General features: G+C 44.6%; 1 protein-coding gene across 1 annotated transcript; it reads left to right on the forward strand.

Annotated features, from left to right (window-relative positions):
* Window positions 1–5,836: 5,836 nt before the first annotated feature.
* Window positions 5,837–13,944, forward strand: LOC109567766 (trophoblast Kunitz domain protein 1-like). Its single transcript, XM_019972787.2, has 6 exons — window positions 5,837–5,930; window positions 8,060–8,143; window positions 9,337–9,396; window positions 10,625–10,708; window positions 12,908–13,103; window positions 13,563–13,944. Exons 1-6 carry the CDS (start codon window positions 5,837–5,839, stop codon window positions 13,594–13,596), a joined length of 552 nt encoding a protein of 183 aa, XP_019828346.2. The 3' UTR covers window positions 13,597–13,944.
* Window positions 13,945–24,719: the final 10,775 nt, after the last annotated feature.

A 24,719-nucleotide genomic window follows, 5' to 3' on the forward strand; every position in this document is an offset into this window, starting at 1 on the left:
ACTTCCACTTCATTGATAATGCTAAAGTCTTCAACTATATGGATCACAGGAAACTGTGGAAAACACTTCATATATCTTTGAGATACCTGCACGCAAGAAGGAAATGGCAATCCACAAGAAGCTACAGTAAGAACCAGACATTGACTAACAGACTGGTGCAAAATTGGGAAAGGAATGCGTCAAGGCTGTATATTGTCACTCTCCTTATTTAACTTATATGCAGAGTACATCATGCGAAATGCTGGGCTGGATGAATCACAAGCTGGAATTAAGATTCCCCAGAGAAATATCAACAACCCCAGATATGCAGATGATACCACTCTAAGGCAGAAAATGAAGAAGAATCAATGAGCCTCTTGATGAGGGTGAAAGAGGAAAGTGAAAAATCTGGCTTAAAACTCAACATTCAGAGAACTAAGACAATGTCATCTGGTCCCATTACTTCATGGCAAATAAATGAGGAAAAAATGGAAACAGTAACAGACTTTATTCTCCTGAGCTCCAAAATCAATGCAGACAGAGACTGCAGCCATGGAATTAAAAGACACTTGCTTGCTCCTTGGAAGAAATCTATGGCAAACCTAGACAGCATATTAAAAACCAGAGACATCACTTTGCCAACAAAGGTCATATAGTCAAAGCTATGACTATTTTTCCAGTAGTCCTGTATGGATGTGAGAGTTGGACCTTAAAGAAGGCTGAGTGCGAAAGAATTGATGCTTTCAAATTGTGGTGCTGGAGAAGACTCTTCAGAGTCCCTTGAACAGCAAGGAGATCAAATCAGTCAATGATAAAGGAAATCGACCCTGAATACACATTGGAAGGACTGATGCTGAAGCTGAAGTTTCAATACTTTGGCCACCTGATTTGAAGAGCTGACTCATTGGAAAGACCCTGATGCTGGGAAGGATGGAAAGCAAGAGGAGAAGGGGACAACAGAGGATGAGATGGTGGGATGGCATCATTGTTTCAATGAACATGAGTTTGAGCAAATTCCTGGAGACAGTGAAGGACAGGGAAGCCTGGAATGCTGCAGCCCATGGGGTCCCAAAGAGTGGAACATGACTTAGCAACTGAATAACAACAAACTTCTCCTGAGGGCATCCCTCAGGAGGTAACGGCCTTTACCCCATCACGGGTAAGGGCCTGCCTGCCAATGCAGGAGAGCAGGTTAGACCCCTGGATTGGGGAGATGCCCTGGAGTAGGGAATGGCAATCCACTCCAGTATTCTTGCTTGAGAAATCCCACAGACAGAGGAGCCTGGAGGGCTATAGTCCATGGGGTCACAAAAAGAGTCAGAGAGGACTTAGGGACTAAACAACAACAAGAGTGGGATAATGACTTGGTATTAATGAAAAGAGATTTGCTTAAGTAACTCACTGTGCTGCTGTGTGGTCTTGGGCAAGTCATTTCATCTCCTGGAAACACAGATTCTTTTTTTTGTAAAAGAGAATGATGGTGTCTGCATTAAGAAATCGCCAGACTCAGTTACTTTTGAAAATCATGTTGATTACTCACTAATGTGCTTTGAACACCACAGAACAAGGCTAATCGTCTAGAACCAAATCGAGTTTTAGTCTCCTCGGCTCCTGCTGCTCTTTAAATGTGCTGTCAACTATAGTAAATAAAGGGACAAATAGGATGAAGTTCACCATCAGGAAGTTCCCCGAGTGTCATAGTGGAGTCATGGTGTCTCTTCCAAACAGGTCTCCTTCTTTCTTAGAGGTAACTGAAAGCCTTCTTGCTTCAGTGAGTGACCTTACCCAGGTCTAGCCCCTTTTCCACCCCACCTTGCCATTATTTGACTCTCTGGTCAAAAGAGTTAGTGTTAACTATCATAATTACCCATTATTATTATTTCAAAGGACTTTGGCTTTGCTGGGAAAAGAATATATATGTCTATGGAGGCCATAGACACTGCTTTCAAAACAACCCCACGATGTCAGCAGCATGATCTCATGTAACAAATGAAAACGAGGGAAATTGCAGGCCACAGATCACACAGTTAGGAAAAGGCAGAACTGGGACACAAACTGAGGTCCTCTGACCCCAAAAGCACAGGAGGCGAGACAGGAGTTGAGGGGAGAGAGTAGGGGGTTACAAGTGGCTGCAGCAAAGCCTCTCTGGATTTCTTCTGGCAAATTAGGCATTTTTAATGCAGGAACATTTCTTGATCTCAAAAGGTATAATTATGTGTTTAGTGTAAACAACAACAACAACAAAATCCTACTTGACTCTATCAGATCAGGGACCTCATAACCGAGATCCTAGTCCCGGTCCCTGCCTTGTACCTACTGTAGTGTCATAACAAGTTGCAAATTTGATCCCTGTCTCTGTTCATGCCCCAGGACCCCTGAAACATTGGGAATTTTCGGTATATTCAAAATCATGAGATGAGTGAAGGATGGGACCTGAGATAGAGTCTGGATGGGACTGGACTCCAGAACACACCATCAGGTAATTAGAGGGTTTAAACTATTAACCCCTATTCCCTCTGGGAACAGGAGAGGGGACAGATACTGAGTTTAATCACCAGTGGCCAAAGATTCAATCAACTTTCCTACTTCCAACCCTCAATTAACATACATGAACATTTGGTTCAGAGAGCTTCAGAGGAGATGATCTCATCAAGAGATTGAGAGCAGGGAGAACCCTAAGAGGGCCTGGAGGCTCAGCATCTCCAACTCTCTATTTATCCTACACTTCTCCTCCATTTGGCTTTCCCTGAGTTTTATGCTTTATAATAACTTGGGGCAGTAAGTAAAGGGCTTTTCTGAGTTCTGTGAGGGTTTCTAATAAATAATACGGCAGATGGGTCATGGAACTTCTGAGTTTACAGCCAGTTGGTCACACACGTAAATGACAGCAGGATTTGTTATCAACACTTGAAGGTATGACAGTCCTCAGAGACCAAGCCCTCCCTTGTGAGATCTGGGTCACCTCTGTGGATTTAGTGTCAGAAGTGAATTGACTCCTGGATGCCCAGTGGGTTTGACAGAACTGGGTACTGTTGGTGGAGACCCTGCATGTTTGGAATCAGGGACAAATCTCAAACTGACTCTTCTCTACCATTTGTGTCTACTATGAGGGTCAGGGCTCTGCAATTATATTATGTGGGGCAGAGCACTCAGAACCCCTTCCCTATTCTCTGCATTGTCAGAATAGTTGACAGAATGAGGTATTGATTAAACAGGTTGTGACTTATCCTGATCCTAACACTCAAATGCTTTGTGTCCTGGGGCAAGTCATCTACAGTTTCCTCACCTGAACATGGGGACCCAGTTACATGAATTTTTTGAAAGGATCACCAGTCCTGAGTACAAAAAGTTTGCACATTTGTGGTCAATGGTGTCCATTTTCCACCAGAATGTTTTACTCCAAAAGACTTGTATACCTACATTTCTTTACCCCTCTAAAAAAACTTATGTATCAAATCATGATCATTTCTGTTATGAAATTCATCAGAACACTGAGTGGCAAATGAGCTTCTGCCCTGCAGAGGCAAGTGCAGGGAGAGCAGGAAATCTCTTATATACATCACAGTGTCGATATTGCCTCAATACGCCATTATTCCAGCTCCCATGATGTAACGAAAGTGAACACACTGGTGGCTCTTCTTCCATGCATTTCTCTAGTACAGCATAATGCCTTCCCACTTTTTCTTTCAACTCTTTATTTGTATTGGAGTGTAATCAATTAACAATATTGTGATAGTTTCAGGTGGTCAGCAAAGGGACTCAGCCATACATATACACGTATCCATTCTCCCCTAAACTCTCCTCCCATCAAACATGCCACACAACACTGAGAGGCTTTGCATGTGCTATACAATAGGTCTTGTTGGTTATCCAACTTCACACTTTATTTGGTAATGGTGAAAAGTTCCTATCATATACATCCAGAAAATAGTATTATAAACCCACAGACCATTTTCAGCTCTAATCATTACCAACATGTGGAGAACATTCCTAATATGTATCCTCTATTTTTGTTCTTTTGGAGCTGGTCAGAGGCATTATGCCAATTAATCTATAGATATTCAGCAACAATATGTAATTATTTGCAGCACTATCTTGTCTCTGTGATGCCTAACAACATTGGTAATAATGCCCTGGACAGAAGGATATCAAAGGGCCTTTCCACATTCACCCTCTGCACCCCGACCATCTCTATTGCAAACAGACTGGTGGTTTCAGTTGTTCACCTGGTAGACCAAACAGTGATTACCATCCTCTATTTGACCAAGATCCTCCCATCTTTACAACCCTGTGGCCTGACTTCTGCCTGCAGTCTCCATACACAGATCCCTGCAAGGCTAAAATAACCAAGTCTGGGATCTTTGAGTCCTTTGTATTTGTCAGCTTCAAAGCAAAGAAGAACAATGTCAAGATGGGGGAGGACTATCCTGACCCACAGTGGTGCTATCAGGGCCTGGGCTAAGACAGGAGGCAGCACTGTAGAGGGGTAGAGGATGGGCTGCAGTCCATGGGGTCTCAGAGAGCTGGACATGACTGGGCGCCTAAACAGCAGCAACACCCCTCACATGTGCACAGTAATTTACAGCTTGCAATGCAGCAGAGCGCATGTGCACAGACTCTTAAAGTCAGATCTTTGGGTCCAACCCTCTCTCTACAAGTTATGAGCTAAGGAAATTGCTTTATTTCTTTTATCTCAGGTACTTCCTAGGTAACATGAGGACATATTAACAGTTTCTCCCCTTTAAAGATTTTTGAGGATTAGATGAGTTATATTTGTCAGGTGCTTAGCATAATGCCTGCCACAATGAAGAATTTAAGTTTTACCTGGAGTAATTACTCATTACTGTTATTACTAACACTGCAAAGGACATTGACTTCTCAAGGAGAAGGAATATATGCCTGTTGCATCCGTTGATCCCACAGCAACCACATGATGTGGGCAGCGCGGATCTCACGTGATACCTGAAGACACGGGATTCTAGGAGATTTAAATCCTCAGGAATAAAGTTAGGAAAATGCAGAGGTGGCTCCCACACTGAGGTTATCTGACCCCAAAACCACTGAGGGAGAGAGCAGGAGTAAGGGGGTGACTCCAGGTGATCATCCAAGGTCCCCTGAAGTCCAATTAGGCAGGCAGCTCTCCTGTTGGTGAAACCACGTGAGGACCAGCTATTGGTTATGCTGTGGAGACATGTTCAGCTCACAGGTCCCCCTCTGCCCCCTCCCCTTATTGCTTTTTCAATGCATAAACAGGCTTATGTGCCAGAGCGAAATCACCTTCTCCAGCTAAGTCCCTGCCCGGACCAGTGCCTGGTGAAGGGCAAATGTCCATCCAGTGGAGAAGCTGGGGCAGTGATTGTAGGAAGGTGACCTGTGTCACACCTGTCATCTGAGGTAGGTGAGGGGGGTCAGGGCATGGAGGCCCAGATGTGATGACACCTACACGAGGCTGAAAAGGAGGACCTGGGCTAACACACTACTTTTCACTCACATGTCTTGTGATTTGCTCTCATCTACCCATTGACCATACATCGTGTGCCATGCACTACTGTAGGTGCTGAGATGCTCCCTGAGGGATCATATTGGACAAAACTGCATCTGCCTGATCACAATCTGTGTCTACATGAGACCATAGGCATAGGCAAATCTGAGAACTGCTGTTCCTGGACATTTGGCCCCTGCAGACAGAAGCAGGAGGCATGCCTTGGAGGGAGATTTTGCAATAAACAAGACTGACCCAGCTCCTCCCCTTCCCCACTCCCCTCCTCATTGCCTGATCCCACCCCTCAGCCAGGATATTAGAAGCTCAGTCCGTCCCCAGCATCCTCAGGAGCCCTCCTGCAAGGCCACCACCAAGATGAGCCGGCTCTGCCTCTCCGCAGCCCTTCTCTTCCTCCTGGTTATCCTGGTGGACAGCACTCCGGTGTATGAACACCATACCCAGGACCAAGGTAGGTCCAGGCTCACCTCTCCTCTACAGGTTCTGGGGAAATGATGGAAGTCCATGGAATGGGGAGGGCAGGTGTTAGGTGGGCGCTGCCAACCCTCTCTGGATTTCTCCTGTCACATTGGCCAGGATTTTTGTTTGTCTGGCTGGTTTTGGCAGCATTGGTCTTCCTGCCTAAGAGAGAATATTCTCTAGTTACAGGGTTACGTTCTCATTGTGGTGTGTGGGCTTCTCATCGTGGTGGCTTCTCTTGTTGCAGATCAGGGACTCTAGGCATCTGGGCTCAGTGGTTGCAGATCACCTGCTTAGTTGCCCCAAGGCATGTGGAATCTTCCCAAACCAGGAATCAAACTCATGTCCCCTGAATTGGCAGACCAATTCTTATCCCCTGGACCACCAGGGAAGTCTGAATTTGCAAACTTTTGTCTCCATTGGCATCATGATTCTCATAAGGATATATATTAAAATTTTATATTAAATATGTATATATCCCACCCAAGTCTACCAGATCAGGGACCCCATTTCTAAGACTCTCTATCCCTGGTCCCTACCTTGTCCCTGAACCTCACTGTAGTGTAGTAATAGAAAGTTGCATATTTGATCCTTCTCTTGGTTAATGGTCCAGGCCTCCTAAAAATTCTTGGAATTTACTGACTTTATAGACAGAGTAAAAAATGCGACTCAAGGTAACCTCAAGATGCAGTTGATCTCCAAGAAACCTCAAATATCCATTTTGAGGTTACAGTTTTCACCACCTCTCATTCTAGCACCTCTGAGCACAGGGGAGGGAACTGAGAGTGGCATCAATCACCAAAGGCAGATGATCCAACCAGTACGGGTGTTTAGTGAACCCTAGAAAGAAATACATAAATACTAGTCTCAGAGGGCTTGTGGATTGGTGAGTACACGAAGATGACATGAGGGTGCTCTGCTCACTAGGGCACAGAGGCTGGACACACCTCCCTCCCTCTCTGCCATATAAATTTCCTCCATTCTACTTGCTTGAGTTATATTTTGTATATTAATTTGGGAATAGTTAGCAAGGCATTTTCCAAAATTTATCCGGCAGTTCCATGGTGCTGTTGAATTTGAAAGTGAGGTCATGGATACCCCGATTTTCCCTATTTGATCACAAGCATGAGTGACTCTGAACCTCATGGCTGGCATCTGAACTGAGGATGGTCTTGAGCCCTCAACCTGCAGAATCTGCATTAACCCCATAGATTTCAAATCAGAAGTAAACTGATTTGCTGGATACCCAGTGGGTGTTTGGAAAACTGGTTGCTGTAGGTAAAGATACCAGATATTTGTTGTCAGAGAAAAACCCAGATTCACTGTGATTTAGGGATTCAGGTGATGCTTCGAAAGCAGGAGTAATGAAAGTAGGACATTGCACCCAGAAACTGTTCTCAGTTATCTGTATTTTCAGAACTCCTGGTAGAATCAGGTAGTGTATCAAATGGGTTGCAACATGATAGTATCTTGTTCTGGCCCTACCACCCACATGCCACGTGGGTAAGTCATCTGCAATTTTCTCATCTGAAGAGGGGTACATGTTGTATGGGGTTTTGAACACATTACCAGTTATGAATATAAAGAGTTGGCTCACATTTCATGGTGAATTCTGTGCATTTTCCACCAAGATGTGTTAATCTGAAAACAATTTCTCTACCTACTTGCTTTGGGCAAGAAAGATATTTAGGTTCAAATGATGATTATTCCTCTAATATGAAAAACAACCAGAAGGCCTGATGAATAAGCAGAGCCGCTGCAGAGAAAACAAGAAACACAGCCCTGTGTAGATTTGCCCCTGGGGCCAAGGCTGATACAATATTAGTAAAGTCTGGAGAAGGAAATGGCAACCCACTCCAGTGTTCTTGCCTGGAGAATCCCAGGGACGGGGGAGCCTGGTGGGCTGCCACCTATGGGGTCACACAGAGTCGGACACGACTGAAGTGACTTAGCAGCAGCAGCAGTCAGGACCTTTCCTTTGTCCTCTTTTGACTATGATTTTATTATCCACATTTGTCCTATCCCTTGTTAACTGCTATCATTTTATAATGTATATTTGATCCTTGCCCTGGTTCATGGGCCAGGCCTCTTGAAACTCCTGGAATTTCCTGTCTTTCGTAGGTCTGGAGACAAGCCATGGAAGGAGACTTGAGAAGCGTTCAGTAACAGATCTGATTTCAGCTTTCATGGATGCTATGGTTATAGGTTTGAACTTCTTGCACCTCTGGGGAGAGGAGAGGGCACTAAGATTGAGAACAGTCACCACTGGCCAATGATTCAGTCAATATACCTGTTTAGTGAAACCTCAATACAAATCCATGAATGTGGGCATTCAGGGAGCTTTTCGAGTGGCAACACATGGCAGTGATTTGAGGGCTCTGTGTTCTCTAGGGCGTGGAGACTCCCCACACCTCCACTTCCACTTTGCCTTGCACATCTCACTCATTTTGCTGTGCCTAGATTTATCCTTTATAATAATGTGAGATCCGCATTTGAGTGGTCTTCCTGAGTTTGGTCATCAGATTTACTGAGTTATTGAACATGGAGTGGGGTAATGAAACTTTTGTGTTTTGTATACTTTATCAAATCACTACCACTTCGCTGTCATCTGAACTGAGGACAACTTTGAGCCCTCAACATGCAGAATCTGTGCTAACTTCTTCAGTTCATATCAGAAGTAAATTGACTTGTTGTACATTTAGTGGGTGTTTGGAGTATTGGATTTCTTACAGGAGACACCACATATTTGGTGTCAGGGTAACCCAGACTCACTTTCCCTGTGCTTGGGAGCTGGCGAGAGTCTTGGGAAGGGGAGTAATGAAAATACTGCACCCAGAAACTCTCACAAATTATCAATATTTTCAGAGTTCCTGGCAGAATAGTGTAATATAGCAAATGAGTTGAAACAGGGCAATTTCTTGTCCCAATCCTGCCACCCACATGCTGTGTGTTCTGGGACAAGTCATCCACAGTTTCCTCATCTGAACAGCAGGTACATGCTACATGGATTCTTTGAACATATTACCAGGCATAAAGAGTTTATTTGCATGCCATGGCCAATTTGGTCATTTTCCACCACAATATGTACATTTGAAAAAATCCCTCTACCTACTTCCTTGGGGCCAGAAAGTATATTTATGTGTCAAATAATGATTATCCCTCTATTATAAAAATTAATCAGAAAGACCTGGGACCCCTGAGCAGAGTAACTGCAGGGAAAGAATGAAACACAGCCCTTTTATAGCTGGTTCATGGGACCAAGGCTGATACAATATTAGCAAAATCTCCAGGCCTTTTCCCTTGTCCACTTTTGACTATCATTTTATTATCCATGTTTGATCCCTTCCTGATTCATGGTCCAAGACTCATGAAAATGTTGGAATTTTTGTCTTTTATAGTTGCCGAGCTTCTTAAAGGAGTGGGATTCGATGAAATAAAAGGATTGCCTCAAACAATGAGTAAGGGTTTGAACTTTCTCTACTTGTGGGGAGAAGGGAGGGATCTGAGATTGAAATTGGTCACCACTGGCCAATGATTTAATAAATATGTCTATTAAGTGAAACCTCAAAAAAAATATCCATCAATATAGGCTCAGAGAGCTTATGAAGTAGAAACCAGTGGTGGTGATGTGAGAGTGCTGTGCTCACCAGGACATGGAGGCTCCACCCACCTCCACTCCTCCTTTGCCCTAAACATCTCCTCCAGTTCGTGGTTCCTGAGTTTTATCCTGTACCTTAACCTTAGAACAATAAGAGTCTTCCTGAGCTCGTTCTCCTGTTCTATTGTTATTGAGCATTGAGGTGGGGTCATGGAAACTCCCACTTTTAGTCACTTGGTCAAGAGCATGAGTGACTCGAGAACACATGGCTGATATCTGAAGTCAGGACAATATTGATCCCTCAACCTGTGGAATCAGCACTAACTCCACAGATACGGTATTAGAAGTCAGCTGACTGTGGTTCACCCCTTGAGTGTTGGGAACTGGATGGTGTTTGTGGAGAAACCATGTATTTCATGTCAGGAAAAAAACCAGATTCACCTTCCCCTGTGATTTGAGGGCTCACATGAGGCTTGGGGAGAGGTAAGTAGTGAAAGTAGGACACGTCTCCCAGAAACTCTTACCAGTTATCTGTATTCTCAAGTTCCTAGCAAATCAGTAGCGTATCAAATGGCTTGTGACCTGACAAGCTTGTCCTGATGAGGCCACCCACATGCTTGTGTGCTGGGGCAACATACAAGGAAACTTCATTTGCAGTTTCCTCATCTGAACAAGGGAAACATGTTCCATGAGTTCTTTGAACAGATGACGAGTCACGAATACAAAGTTTATTCACTTTTGATGGCCAGATTTGTCCATTTTCCACCACAATATGTTGATCTGAAAAGCATTTCTCTACCTACTTGCTTTGGACAAATAAAAACATTTCTTTATCAAGTAATGATTATTCCTCTATTATTAAAAACTAATTAAAAGATGTGGAACCACGGAGGGAAGCAACTTCAGGGAAAGCAAGAAACAGCCCTTGTGTAGTAGGCTGTGGGACCAAAGCTGGTACAATATTATGAAAGTCTCCAGGCCCTTTCCCTTGTTCTTTTTTGACTGTTATTTTCTTATCCACGTTGATCCTTTCCCCGTTTCATGGACCAGGCCTCCTGGACACGCTTGTAATTTACTCCCTTTCATAGGTCAGATGATGATTTCTGGAAGGCAACTGGAGAACCATGCAGTAGAGGTGTTCCCAACACAAACGCTCAGAGAAGAGAATAAAGGTTTGTAGTTTCTGCACCTCTGGGGAGAGGAAAGTTCACTGGGAGTGACAGCAATCACCAATGGCTAACGATCCAACCACTAGGCCTGTTTAGTGAAATCTAGGAAGAAATACATAAACGCTGGGGTCAGGAAGCTTGTGGGTTGGCAAATACTGGAAGATAATGTAAGGGTGTTCTGCTCACTAGGGGACAGAGGCTGCGCACACTCCCATCCCCACACATCTCCTCCATTGTACTGCCTTGAATTATATTTTGTATATCAATCTGGGAAGAGTAAGCAAGGTTTTCCTCAGTTTAGCTGCAGATTCTATTTAGTTGTTGAATGTGAAGGTGGGATATGGATTCCCTGATTTTAGCCATTTGGTCACAAGCATGAGTGACTTGAGACCTCGTGGCTGGCAGCCGAACTGAGGACAGTCTTGAGCCCGTAACCTGCAGAATCTGCAGTAACTCCATGAATTTCAAATCAGAAGTAAATGGGCTAGCTGGACACCCAGTGGGTGTTTGGGAAATTGGTTTGTGTTTGTAGGGACAGCACATATTTGTTGTCTGGGAAAAACCCAGACTCATTCTCCCTTGTGATTCAGGGGCTCAGAGATGTTCTAAAAAAGGGAAGCAATGACAATAGGGCATTGCATCCAGAAACTGTTCTCAGTTATCTATTTTTCCAGATTTCCTGGCAGAATCAGGTAGTGTATCAGATGAGTTGTAATTTGAGAGTATCTTGTCCTGGCCCTGCCACTCACATGCCATGTCCTGGGGCAAGACATCTGCAATTTTCTCATCTAAACAGGGGATGCAGGTTGCATGGGTTTTTGAAGAGATTACCAGTCATGAATATAAAGATTTGAATCACATTTCATGGTGAATTTTGGGCATTTTTCCACCAAGAAGTTTAATCTGGAAACAATTTCTCTACCTACTTGTTCGAGTAAGAAAGTATATTTAGGTGCCATATAACGATTATTACCACTTCCCAGGTGGTGCTGGTGGTAAAGAACCCACCTGCCAAAGCGGGAGACCTGAGTTCGATCCCTGGGTCAGGAAGATCCCCTGGAGAAGGGCACGGAAACCCACTCTAGCATTCTTGCCTGGAGAATCCCATGGACAAGGGAGCCTGGTAGGCTACAGTCCATGGGGTCGCAAAGAGTTGGAAACGACTGAGTGACTTCACTTTCACTTTTCACTTTTCTGGGCTCACGAGGGTCTTCCAAACTCATCAACTTCACATATCAAAAGACACTTTTATTGTTCTCATCACATGAGAAATATTAAGATTTTTAGGAACAGTGTCAGGAAAAGCATGAAAAAACAAATACGTACATTTCTTCTTACAATCACAGTATCAATAGTATCAATATTCAATTTATAGAATCCCTGTGAGGTAACCGAAGTAAACACAGTGTTATGTTTTCTTCATGCCTTTTTCCATTATAGCACGATTCCTTCAAAATTTTTATTAATGATTAGTTTTACTAATGATTTTATTAAAATTTTATTAATAACCATACACATAAGTGCAGAGAATATTAATAGTATTATAAAACTCAGGCATCCAGACCCAGTAATTAGTGACACATAAGGAATATTTCTTACCTGTGACCTGTTTATGTTGTAGAGTTGTGGGGTTTTTTTTTGAGCATTTCTGTGTTTATTGGGGTGAGTTAGTAGTTGCAGACCCCAGGTTCAGTAGTTATGGCATACCGACTTAGTGCCTACAGTATTTGGGGTTTAGTTTTCTGACAATGGATTGAACCCAGAATTTCTTTCTTGGAAGGCAGATTCTTAACCACTGGACCACCAGGGAAGCCTTATAGAAGTTTTAAGGTGAATCAAAGGCATTTTCCCAATTTTGCTTGGTACTTCATGAAAAAGTATACATTTGTACATGATTACTGTATCCAGGAGATGGTGAAGGACAGGGAAGCCTGGCTGCAGTCCATGGGGTCGCAAAGAGTCCAACACGACTGAGCGAATGAACAACTACAACTGTATCATGTCATGCCTAGCAACATTCAGAATTACGTTCCAGAAAGAGGTTTTTCAATTTGGGCTTTCAATTTAAATGGGCTTTTCAATTTGACCACCCCCCACAACCCTAACATTCTCTATTCCAAACAAACTGGTGGTTCTAGTTGTTGACCTCTTACAGAGCTGTGATGACCATCATCATAACTGATGATTCCCCTCTCATTCCAGCAGATTCTAAGCCTACCTTCTGCCTGGAGCCTAAAGTAACAGGTCACAGCAAGTCCTCGTGGCCCAGGTACTTCTACAATGCCGAAACCGGTCACTGTGAGCAGTTTACATATGGCGGCCTCGGAGGGAACAAAAACAACTTCATAACAGAAGAGGAGTGCATGAAGACCTGCGGTCAAGGGGCTGGTTCCCTGCGGTAAGACAGGGCCCGGGGCACAGGAGGAGGGGAAGGGCTGGGGAAAGGGGCGGAGCTCAGGGGACCACACACCATTCACCCTGCACAGTCTTCCTCCTTGCTGCTGCCAGGAGGAGAGGCTGCAGTGTCCTGTGAAACCACACTGAGCGAGTTCTCCAGGGAGAGGATGGCAGAAGGTCAACCCCGGAGGCCTCTTTGTGATCATCTCAGACTGATCACATGCTCCCCTTTCTCAGTTGGGAACACTGACTCAGCCACCCTCCAGGGCAGGTCTGCAGTGCTCCTGAGCACCCCACCTAGGCTTGGAAAATTCACTTCCATCTTGTTTGTGATTTGGGTCATGGGACCATAGTTCCATATTTTTTTGAAAACATAGGATCTGTCAAGATGACAGGCCTAGAATGATGTCTGGGCCTACAATGTTGGCACTCAGCAAATTCTTTTTTTTTTTTTTTGCAGAGAACATGCAAAAAGTGGTCCCCAGAAACCCTGAAGTCTGAGGAGGACCCCTGCAGGGCTGGGCTTTGGCTGTTTCTGAAACAGTTCAGTCTCCTCACAGTTCTCTCCTCTACCCTCATCAGCCAGACGTGTCCATTTCCTTTCCTCCATGGGTCTACATGTCTTAATTCTGTCTCATCCAGTTGGCTCAGTACCATGAGAACATGTCTTCCCTTTATCCCTAGCACTTTGCACGGTTCCTGGCTAAGGAGACAGTTCATAATTATTTGAGGAAGGAAGGAAGGGATGCAGAAACACATTCCCCATGACCAGAGTAACTAGAGAGCTGGCGGTTTTACGACAGGATTTTTGTTTTAACCCCCATCCTCACGGCATCCTCACTTTCAACCCCTTCCCCACCATCACTGCTTTCTTTGTGCGTGGCCAAGGTGGAATTTCCAGCCTCCAGTTTTCAGCATCAGTCATGAGAGAAGAGTTTGGGATAAAGAAGCTCCTTGCTGCATTTTCTTTTCTGTGGCTTCACCCACTGTGGCTTATATTTCAATAAATGCATATTCAAAATTAAACTGACTGGAGTTTGCAACTACAAACCTTAACCAATAGGGTCCATGGAAATGGTGGTCCTTCTCAATGTTCTGCAGAGTAGTGGGCACCTCCTGTTTCCCAGTCCACAGACTGTGCACTACTGGGTATAGGAAGCAAATCCATTATAGCATCATCGACCTCTTAGTAGGCCCCCATGCTACACAAAACCTGGGAGACAGACACCTCTACATGACAGCTTTTATTCCTTTCTTCTAAGTTCAGTCAAATTTGGGGGCAAGTTGTCCTACTGGATTCTCAGAAGGAGAATGTGCTTTAGGCTCTATTGTCCACTTTTCTAAAGAATCCAATACCCTGAGGTGACTTGTGGGGAGGAGGTTTCTTAGTTCAGTTAAAGAAGAGCAAGTACCCTTTAGTGCCCCAGGCTCTGTGTTAGCCTGCATTTTGCCTGCACGGTTCTATTAACCATCCTAAGAGTCCTTCAAGAGAGGCTATGGAGGCATAGTGATGACGCTTAGCTGCTGCATTCATTTCCTAACATGGCAGCTTCCCACTCTCAAGTAGAGGCATGTGGATGATGTTTTCCTGGTCTGTGTCAGAGAAGATGTAGGATAGAGGCACTTTAGGAAAACAGAGTATCTGTTTCATGACAGATGAGTAAAGTGAGCCATGGAGACCACAGTATGCACAGATCAGATCAGATCAGTCGCTCAGTCATGTCCGACTCTTTGTGACCCCATGAACTGCAGCACGCCAGGCCTCCCTGTCCCTCACCAACTCCCAGAGTTCACCCAGACTCACGTCCATCGAGTCAGTGATGCCATCCAGCCATCTCATCCTCTGTCGTCCCCTTCTCCTCCTGCCCCCAACCCCTCCCAGCATCAGAGTCTTTTCCAATGAGTCAACTCTTTGCATGAGGTGGCCAAAGTACTGGAGTTTCAGCTTTAGCATCATTCCTTCCAAAGAAATCCCAGGGCTGATCTCCTTCAGAATGGACTGGTTGGATCTCCTTGCAGTCCAAAGGACTCTCAAGAGTCTTCTCCAACACCACAGTTCAAAAGCATCAATTCTTTGGCGCTCAGCCTTCTTCACAGTCCAACTCTCACATCCATACATGACCACAGGAAAAACCATAGCCTTGACTAGACGAACCTTTGTTGGCAAAGTAATGTCTCTGCTTTTGAATATGCTATCTAGGTTGGTCATAACTTTCCTTCCAAGGAGTAAGCGTCTTTTAATTTCATGGCTGCAGTCACCATCTGTAGTGATTTTGGAGCCCAGAAAAATAAAGTCTGACACTGTTTCCACTGTTTCCCCACCTATTTCCCATGAAGTGGTGGGACTGGATGCCATGATCTTCATTTTCTGAATGTTGAGCTTTAAGCCAACTTTTTCACTCTCCACTTTCACTTTCATCAAGAGGCTTTTGAGTTCCTCTTCACTTTCTGCCATAAGGGTGGTGTCATCTGCATATCTGAGGTTATTGAGATTTCTCCCTGCAATCTGGATTCCAGCTTGTGTTTCTTCCAGTCCAGTGTTTCTCATGATGTACTCTACATATAAGTTAAATAAACAGGGTGACAATATACAGCCTGGATGAACTCCTTTTCCTATTTGGAACCAGTCTGTTGTTCCATGTCCAGTTCTAACTGTTGCTTCCTGACCTGCATACAAATTTCTCAAGAGGCAGATCAGGTGGTCTGGTATTCTCATCTCTTTCAGAATTTTCCACAGTTTATTGTGATCCACACAGTCAAAGGCTTTGGCATTGTCAATAAAGCAGAAATAGATGTACTTCTGGAACTCTCTTGCTTTTTCTATGATCCAGTGGATGTTGGCAATTTGATCTCTGGTTCCTCTGCCTTTTCTAAAACCAGCTTGAACATCAGGAAGTTCACAGTTCACATATTGCTGAAGTCTGGCTTGGAGAATTTTGAGCATTACTTTACTAGCATGTGAGATGAGTGCAATTGTGCAGTAGTTTGAGCATTCTTTGGCATTGCCTTTCTTTGGGATTGGAATGAAAACTGACCTTTTCCAGTCCTGTGGCCACTGCTGAGTTTTCCAAATTTGCTAGCATATTGAGTGCAGCACTTTCACAGCATCATCTTTCAGGATTTGGAATAGCTCAACTGGAATTCCATCACCTCCACTAACTTTGTTTGTAGTGATGCTTTCTAAGGCCCACTTGATTTCACATTCCAGGATGTCTGGCTCTAGGTCAGTGATCACACCATCGTGATTATCTGGGTCGTGAAGATCTTTTTTGTACAGTTCTTCTGTGTATTCTTGCCATCTCTTCTTAATATCTTCTGCTTCTGTTAGGTCCATACCATTTCTGTCCTTTATCGAGCTCATCTTTGCATGAAATGTTCTTTTGGTATCTCTGATTTTCTTGAAGCGATCCCTAGTCTTTCCCATTCTGTTGTTTTCCTCTATTTCTTTGCATTGATCGCTGAAGAAGGCTTTCTTATCTCTTCTTGCTATTCTTTGGAACTCTGCATTCAGATGTTTATATCTTTCCTTTTCTCCTTTGCTTTTTGCTTCTCTTCTTTTCACAGCTATTTGTAAGGCCTCCCCAGACAGCCATTTTGCTTTTTTTGCATTTCTTTTCTATGGGAATGGTCTTGATCCCTGTCTCCTGTACAATGTCACGAACCTCATTCCATACAGTATGCACAGTATTGCAATAAACAAGAACACAGATGGTGCTGATGCTATTACTCCCATGTAGTCTTGGGCAAATTTCTCAGCATCTCTGAGCTCTCTTTTCTTTAGTTATAAAATAAGGATAACAATCTTACTTGTTAATATTTCTACCCAGAGACCAGTAGAAACACCCTATTCCTAGTTTAATGCCCCATTTATAGTTGAACTCTTTGGATTTATTACTCACAGTAGCAAGGAACAGGAATCATCTTGGAACAATATGCTGTCTCATTAAGACGTTAGAAAGAACTTACAGGATGTGGGCTGTGTTAGGTGATTTGGGGGAGGATTTCAGGAATTTGGCTTTGCTCTGGATGTTGGAAATGCTCTCAAAACTGTGTTGCGGGAATAGAACAGACAATCAAAAATGCTCCGCAAGGTAGTCTTTACTTCTACAAAAGGGCACGCTACAGGGGAAGGTCTGGGAGCAAGCACACAGAGCTGAAAGTCCCTTCAGTTTTTATTCCTAAGACGCAGGTTCCCTCCTCCGGCGCCTCATAGGCTGAGAGTCACAGAGTTACTATCTTTCTTGATGTTGCCTAAATTTTTGATTGGACGACTTACAGTAACTATTTCCCCCACCCTTTTAGTTCTTTGTGCATGTCCAGGCTAAAGCCCGCAAAATTAGGATGCCAGGACAAAGCCTGCGAAATTAGCCCGCCAAAATGTTCTTGTGAAGAAGGAGAATCAGGAAATGAAAAGAACAAAGAATTGCCAACTAGCCGCCATTTTAGGCTATATACCTTTCTGTTCAACTATTCTAGGAATGAATCGCTTCTTTATTTCTTATAAATTCTTTGATAGAAAAAATCGTATCTTTCTTACATGGATGAAGGCTGTGAAGAAGTGGGACAGTTCTCTAAATGGGTATCTTGATTTTAACTCTACTAAGGGGAGACTAGATAGAGGTGAGAGCTGTACTTGGTCAAGAAGTAGCAATCATTCAAGATAGGAAGGTGCTTGGTCGTACTGGTGCTTTGTGTAATTTAACTCCTTTCATCAGTGCTCAAGCATGATAATTCAAAGTCCTATTTTAGTCTAGATTTTTCACAAACGCAGAATGGCCTCATCTGATGTTGAAATTTTGTAAAATATTTATGTTGAGCAGAAGAACATAGGACCATTGTGGTACCAGCTCAGGTCCTGACACTCAGAGGTTGCTTTTCTCTTTCTCTATCTCATATTGTCTGATAAGAAGAAAAAAGTTGTATGTGTTAAATGCTTTGTTCAAGTCCTGGCAGAATAACTGTTTAATGAATGTCAGATCTGATAGAAGTAATGCTGCTAAGTCACTTCAGTCGTGTCCGACTCTGTGCGACCCCATAGACGGCAGCCCACCAGGCTCCCCCGTCCCTGGGATTCTCCAGGCAAGAACACTGGAGTGGATTGCCATTTCCTTCTCCAATGCATGAAAGTGAAAAGTGAAAGTGAAGTCGCTCAGTCTTGTCCGACTCTGTGCGACCCCATGGACTGCAGCCTACCAGGCTCCTCCATTCATGGGATTTTCCAGGCAAGAGTACTGGAGTGGGGTGCCATTGCCTTCTCCTGATAGAAGTAATAGTAATATTATAAATATATGTTAATTTTTATTAATAGCTATTAGTTTATAGCGGCATCATGAAATGACTTGGTATTAATGAAAGATTAGCTTCAGTAACTCACTATGTTGCTGTGTGATGTTGGGCAAGTCAGTTCACCTCTCTGAGTCACAGATTCTTTCTTTGTTAAATAGAATGATGGCATCTGTCTTAAACAATAAGCAGGTTTGGGTACTTTTGAGAACCATGTTGACTTCACTGCTAAAGTGCAAACCCCTGGACTGTAGCCCTCCAGGTTCCTCTGTCTGTGGGATTTTCCAGGCAACAATGCTGGAGTGGGTTGCCATTTCTGTCTCCAGAGGAGCTTCCTGATTTCTGTATTGAGTTTTAAAAGGCTTTGAGGCTAAGAAAGCCTTGAAAACCCTCACCTCTGAGATTGGCCCTGTGTGGTCCGAGAGAGGGGATGGGGTGGGATGGGTTGAGATGAGGGGAAGCAGCCGGTTCCACCTCACTGCCCCCTCCTGATGCCCAGCTTCTAAGTCTCCCACAGCTCGAGCTATTTCATGAGGCTCTATTTGGAGTCCCTGCTGGTAAGCCTGCCTATGCCAGACTTCAGCATACCCTACAACGTCATCTGCCTCACATGCATGGTGGTGGTCGTGTGCCATGGCTCTTCCTACAGCCTATTCACCCACACCTTCCGTATCAAAGAGGCGAGAAAGGGTGGCCTGACCAAGTGGCTGGCCAAACTCATCCGACGAGCCTGAGGAGTTTCCCCTCCCCCTACCCCGGAGACTTAGAGCTGCACTGTTCAGGACAGTAGCCATGAGTCAGACATGGCGTTTGAATTTACATTAATTTAAAATGAAAGTGCATTTCCTCAGGTGTACTAGCCACATTTCAAGTGCTCAGTAGCCACACGTGATTAGTGGCTGCTGTACTGGGCATCGTGGGCACAAATGTTCCCACCACTGCAGAAAGTTCTGTTGGACAGCAAGGGCCTGGGTAACAGGATTTGCTAAAATATTCATACCACTGTGTGGTAGGTGGAGATTACTGGTTGTGGAATAAAAAGTATCTAATTCCTTGGTTCTTTGTCTCCTGTCCTTGAGGCCTGGGGAGAGCTGGGGCCTAGGGAGTGTTTGGGAGGTACCTGAACTGGATCTCCTGTCCAATCCCCTCCCCTGCCAAAAAAACAACCAACCAACCAACCAACCAACCAAAGGCCCCTGCCTCCTCCCACCCCTGCCAGAAATTCCTTCTCATCTCCCACTTCCCTCCTCCCCCAGCATCCTCCTCTGAGTGGTTCCCAGAACTCCCTGGGTTTGACGGGGAGTGTTTATGTCAACATCTCCACGGCCATGAAAGTGAATCATCCTGTGCTTTTTAGGAGCCCTGAGAGCCAGCCCCCTATCACCAGGGGTTGTGCTGGAGGGACGCTGGAGACACAGAAGAGCTTTGGGTGACCACTTTCCAACCAGATTCTGCACTGCAGCCATTTGGGGCTCTTGTGAAATAATGCAGGTTCCTGGGATCCAGACCCGTGAATTCAGTCAGTTTGGGTGGAGCCCAGCCTTTCAGTTTTTATCTGGCTCCTCAAGAGTTTGTGTTCTGGGTGGTCCTCAGACCACCCACAGGCTTTGAGGCCCTTGGGTTGAAGCCTGCCCCTGCCCACGTCCTGGCTGTGTAACCCCAGATTCCTGTGAAACAAGTCCTCTGGCAAGTGTCTGCCCTGCCCCCACCTTCGTTCTCTTCCTCTGACGCGTTTGTCAAATGTGTACATTACTTGTGGCCCGCCCCTCCCTCTCCCAGTTCTCCCATCCCAGTCTTTTTGTGAATTACTCATCAAACAGAAGGCCTTGCTCCACTAATCACCACGCTCCTCTCAACTGCCAGGCCTACTCTATTTACGAAACCAAGTGACATGTTGCTTCCTCCAGGAAGGCTTCCTTGACACACCAAGGTTCTGTAGGTGCCCCCCCCCCTCCCTGGACAGCTTTCATATTCTTTATCTCCCTGGTTGTTACTGTCCTTTAACTTCCATTAGACTAGGAGCTTCTTGGAGGCACAGGGGCTGTCTTCCACCTGAACGCGTCAGCACTCAGGACAAGCTGTCAGTGCTCAGTCAACAAACGTGATTGTATGAGTGGGTGTGGGCGACTGTGGCTTGGGGCCTGGGGTCTAGAGGTAGGGATGGGTAAGGCGAGGGGCTCTCTAGAAACCTCACCAGTGTGAGTGCAGGGTCTTTAATACACTGCATGCATCCAGTGTACAGCTAACAGAGACGGGGCTGTTCAGGTTCCCTCTGAAGGTTTTCCAAGAGCTTCTAGAATGTACAAACGATGTGTGTGCATGTGTAGGACAAGAGGTGGCATGAGTGAGCTAGTCCAGACCATGGGCGAAAGCAACTGGGTCAAGACGCTTTTACTCAAGTTTACTTCCAAGCCGTAAACACGCCTTGTGTGACATAAGAATGCAGGTGAGTATGGGGTTTCCAAGGTGAGTATGGGACTTCTTAGCCACTGGTGGTCCAGTGGCTAAGACTCTGAGCTCCCAGTGCAGGAGGCACAGGTTCAATCCCTGGTCAAGGAACTAAGATCCCAGAGCAGCCAAAACAAACAACTAAACAAAAGGAACCAATAAATAAACAAATAAAAAGAACGTAAATTTTTATATAGGCTAAAACGTGGTTGAAACTTGAGGACATGATGCTATGTGAAACAAGCCAGTCGCAAAAGGACAAGTACTGTATGCTTCCATGTATATGAGGTTTCTGAAGTAGTTAAACTCATAGAGACAGAAATTAGAGTGGTGGCACCCAGGGATGGCAGGTAGGGAGAAAGAGGAGTTAATTTTTAATGGGTAGAAAGTTTCAATTTGGGAAGGTGAAAAAGTTCTGGAGGTGAGTGATGATCATGGTAGCACAACAATGTGTGTTTATGTAATGCCACTAAATGGTGAGAGGTAACAGCCAGGGGTCTCCAAATCGAGGAAATAGCCTGCAAGTGTCAGACATTTTTATCTCTCTTAAGCGGCAGGAGGAAACAAACTATCAATATTGTTTTCTTCTCTATACAAATTTAAAAGAAGGTTTCTCTTAAAATACTGTGTTGCCATAATGACACCTGGTTTCACCTGAAGTTAACTATTCTCAAACCTTGAGATAACCAAAGCATTTTTCTTATGGAAATGTTTGTCTTAAGCTATGTTAGTGTACTATGCATTTACCCCAAACTCTATCTTCAAGTCGGTTCCGCCTAATGGCTCAGAACCTACTTGACAAACCAGTATGTTATACTCAGATATAGTTCCTCTCATCTATGTAAATGAAACTATTTGTATGGTAATCTGCCCTTCTACAAGATTCAAGTTAATCATTTTATGGCCAGGAATGAATCGTCTGGTGTCAAGATTATCCCAAAATGCATCTTATGGGTGAGGGGCCTGGTGCCATTCTGAGTTTTAAGACATTCCTTTCTTTCATTAACAGACTGCTAGTGACTATATAACAACCAGCTGAAGACTAGCAGGGGGGTACTCTTTCTGCCTCCTTCTGATGCCTATGTCAGAAGCTTTCTCTATCTCCTTTATACTTTAATAAAACTTTATTACACAAAAGCTCTGTGCCGGGAGCCGGTGAGGCATTCCGCTCGTGACAAAGGTCATGAGGAAGGAGGCTCGGCATACGCAAAGCCGGGATCGAGCCTCAGGAGTCCGCCCAGATATTCTCGAGCATTTTCCCCCAAAAAAACCAGAGTCTGCCTACTTTATTGCTTTGTGCTCTCACCTCTGACTTTACTGGGGGCTGTCCCCTACCACCATCTCGCTCTCTCTCTGTCAAAGAGTTAACTTACAGCTCCAATTAATAAAGTTCCTGGGCAATTAGGAGTGTTTAAATCCAAACCCCTCAGATGGCTCTCTAACTCGCCTGACAAGTTTAGCCGGACTCCTGCAGCTATGCATACGATTGTTTACAGTCTCCTAGCCTCCAGAGGCACGGGAAGCTTAAGATATTCAAATAGCTTAGAGCCTCTCAGAGAGTTAAAAACTGTCAGAATAAACTAGTAAAGGATTTCATTGATGAGTCAATGCTTGTTGCCAAGTTTTCACATCCCCTGAATTGTATCCTTGAATGTGTATTAATTAATAGTTGGTATATAGAAAAAAATAAGTAGTGGCCTTGGTGTTAGTAACTTTAGACCCTTAAGGTAATAAATTCTTTCCTTTGTTGTAAACCCATTACACATCCACCCTATAGGAATGCAATTTTATCTTTGGAAGATGGTGCCAAACCTTAAAATAATTACTCTTAGAGAAAATAAGTCTTTGTTGATAAGTCCTTGTCAAGAGTCATAAAATGTTAGTAGGCCTTCTGGCCAGAAGATGATGTAAATCACCTAAACCATTTGTATACGATAAATTTGCAGGAAAGAAACCTTGGTTTTTGATAAGAATCAAAGACTGCTGACTTTGCATCCCCTATTATCCTCTATGTGTAACTTAGGGTATAAAAACCCCTGTTGAAAATAAAGCTATGGGCCTTGTTCACCAACGCTTGGTCTCCCCATGTCATTCTTCCCTTTAACTTCCAGCTGAGTCTCCATCTGGAGCGCGGAACCCACCACGCTTACTAATTATGCCTGGGCTTCTAAGACCCACTCGAGAAGGTGTCTAGGGTGAGGCACCTTCCGCTATTCCAGAGGGCGCCTGCGGCCTATGTAAGTGGTGCAAACTTCTTGTCTTGAAGTTTTATTGGTTTCCCGCGTAAACCAAGCTACTCAGCCTCTTTTCTCCACTGAATTTTCCTACTGAGCTATCCTCATTCTATTATTCTTTATATCTCTAATTAGCATATAAATAGTCGCCTAGGCCATCTCTCCTTCGAATACCCTGGATCAGCTGGGGCTGGTCCCCAGCAGCTCTGAGTGATCAAGCCTCGTCTCTGGACCCGGATTGAATTCTTCTCCAGAGGCCAAGAATCCTGGCGTCTTTTTGCTCAGCAACGACCTTTCTATGGTACACTTAGAAATGGTCAAAATGGTAAATTTCATGTAGTATGTTGTTGTGTGTGCTCAGTTGTGTGTCTGACTCTTTTCCACCCCATGGATTTTAGCCTACCAGGTTCCTCTATCCAAGGGATTTTCCAGGCAAGAATACTTGAGTGGGTTGCCTTTTCCTCCTCCAGGGGATCTTCAGGACTCAGGGATCGAACCCACATCTCTTGGGTCTCCTTCATTGGCAGGTAGATTCTTTACAACTGCGACGCCTGGGAACCTACATGTTGTACATATTTTACCACAATTTTTAAAATATGTAAAAAAATTTTTCCGGTATTCTTCTGGGTGGAGAAGAGAAAAACAAGATTCCCTGAATTTGTACCCCTCCACACTCCTCCAGGCCATGGTTCCTGCTGGATGGGAAGAACATTCTGGCCCATCATATAGCCCTGGATAAGAAAGAGCGGCAGGCCAGGATCCAGGGACGGACATCCAAGGTCCCCAAATTTCCATTCAGTCTGGCTTCCTTGAGGAGCCCCTGGTGAAAGGGGAACTTTTGTCCTTTGTCCTGTCTTCATTCTAGGAACACAGGACAGTGAGGACCTGGAGGGCTGGGTGTGGGGTGATGCAGGTTTGATCACCCCTTTGACTGTGAGCGATTTTTGAGGACAAGCCCAGGGCCCTTGTAGGAAGGTTTCAGGCCACATGAACTTTGAACACTTTATTGATCCAGTCCTGGAGGGATACAGGATGGGTTCAAAACAGCCTCTGAGCAAGAAGAGCAGCCAAGCCAGCTTTTGGTCAGAGCCTGGGAACATGCAGGTGTCACCGTCAGCTCTTGTCCTCAGTCTCTGTGATGGAGATGACGGTCTGCTCCCTTCTTGGCTGGCCCATTGGCATCCTAGAGCCAGAGCCATCAAGCTGGACTCCTTACCCAACCCCTTCAACATCCACCAGCCTGGGGACCTCCTCACTTCTATCAAGTCCCACCATGATCATTACTACAACCATGTTTATCATCTCTGCCAACAGGATCACCCATAAAGGTTACATTTCCATCTTCACCTCTGCCATCCCCACTACGTACTTTATTTATTTATTTTTATTTATCTGGTTGCACTGAGTCTTCGGTGTGCCATGGGCTATCTTTTAGTTGTAGCATGAGGGATCTGGTTCCCTGATCTGGGATCAAATCCAGGCCCCCCACATTGGGAGGTGGGATCTTAGCCACTGGACCACCAGGGAAGACCCCTCACCATGTATTTTAAGAGGGATTGCTACAATAACCAATCTTCCTTTCGTCTTTACTATCCGAGTCATCATCCACCAAAGCCATGCTGTCTACACCTCCAACACCTTCACACCCCAGC

The sequence above is a fragment of the Bos indicus genome, chromosome 13, assembly GCF_029378745.1.
Source record: "Bos indicus isolate NIAB-ARS_2022 breed Sahiwal x Tharparkar chromosome 13, NIAB-ARS_B.indTharparkar_mat_pri_1.0, whole genome shotgun sequence".
Lineage (NCBI taxonomy): Eukaryota > Metazoa > Chordata > Mammalia > Artiodactyla > Bovidae > Bos > Bos indicus.

Excerpts from the sequence above, each read along its gene's own strand:
- LOC109567766 (XM_019972787.2), top strand. The coding sequence starts at position 5,837 with ATGAGCCGGCTCTGCCTCTCCGCAGCCCTTCTCTTCCTCCTGGTTATC. Across the intron at positions 9,397-10,624 it reads AGGATTGCCTCAAACAATGA|GTCAGATGATGATTTCTGGA; the intron begins GTAAGGGTTTGA and ends TCCCTTTCATAG. Across the intron at positions 13,104-13,562 it reads CAAGGGGCTGGTTCCCTGCG|AGAACATGCAAAAAGTGGTC; the intron begins GTAAGACAGGGC and ends TTTTTTTTGCAG.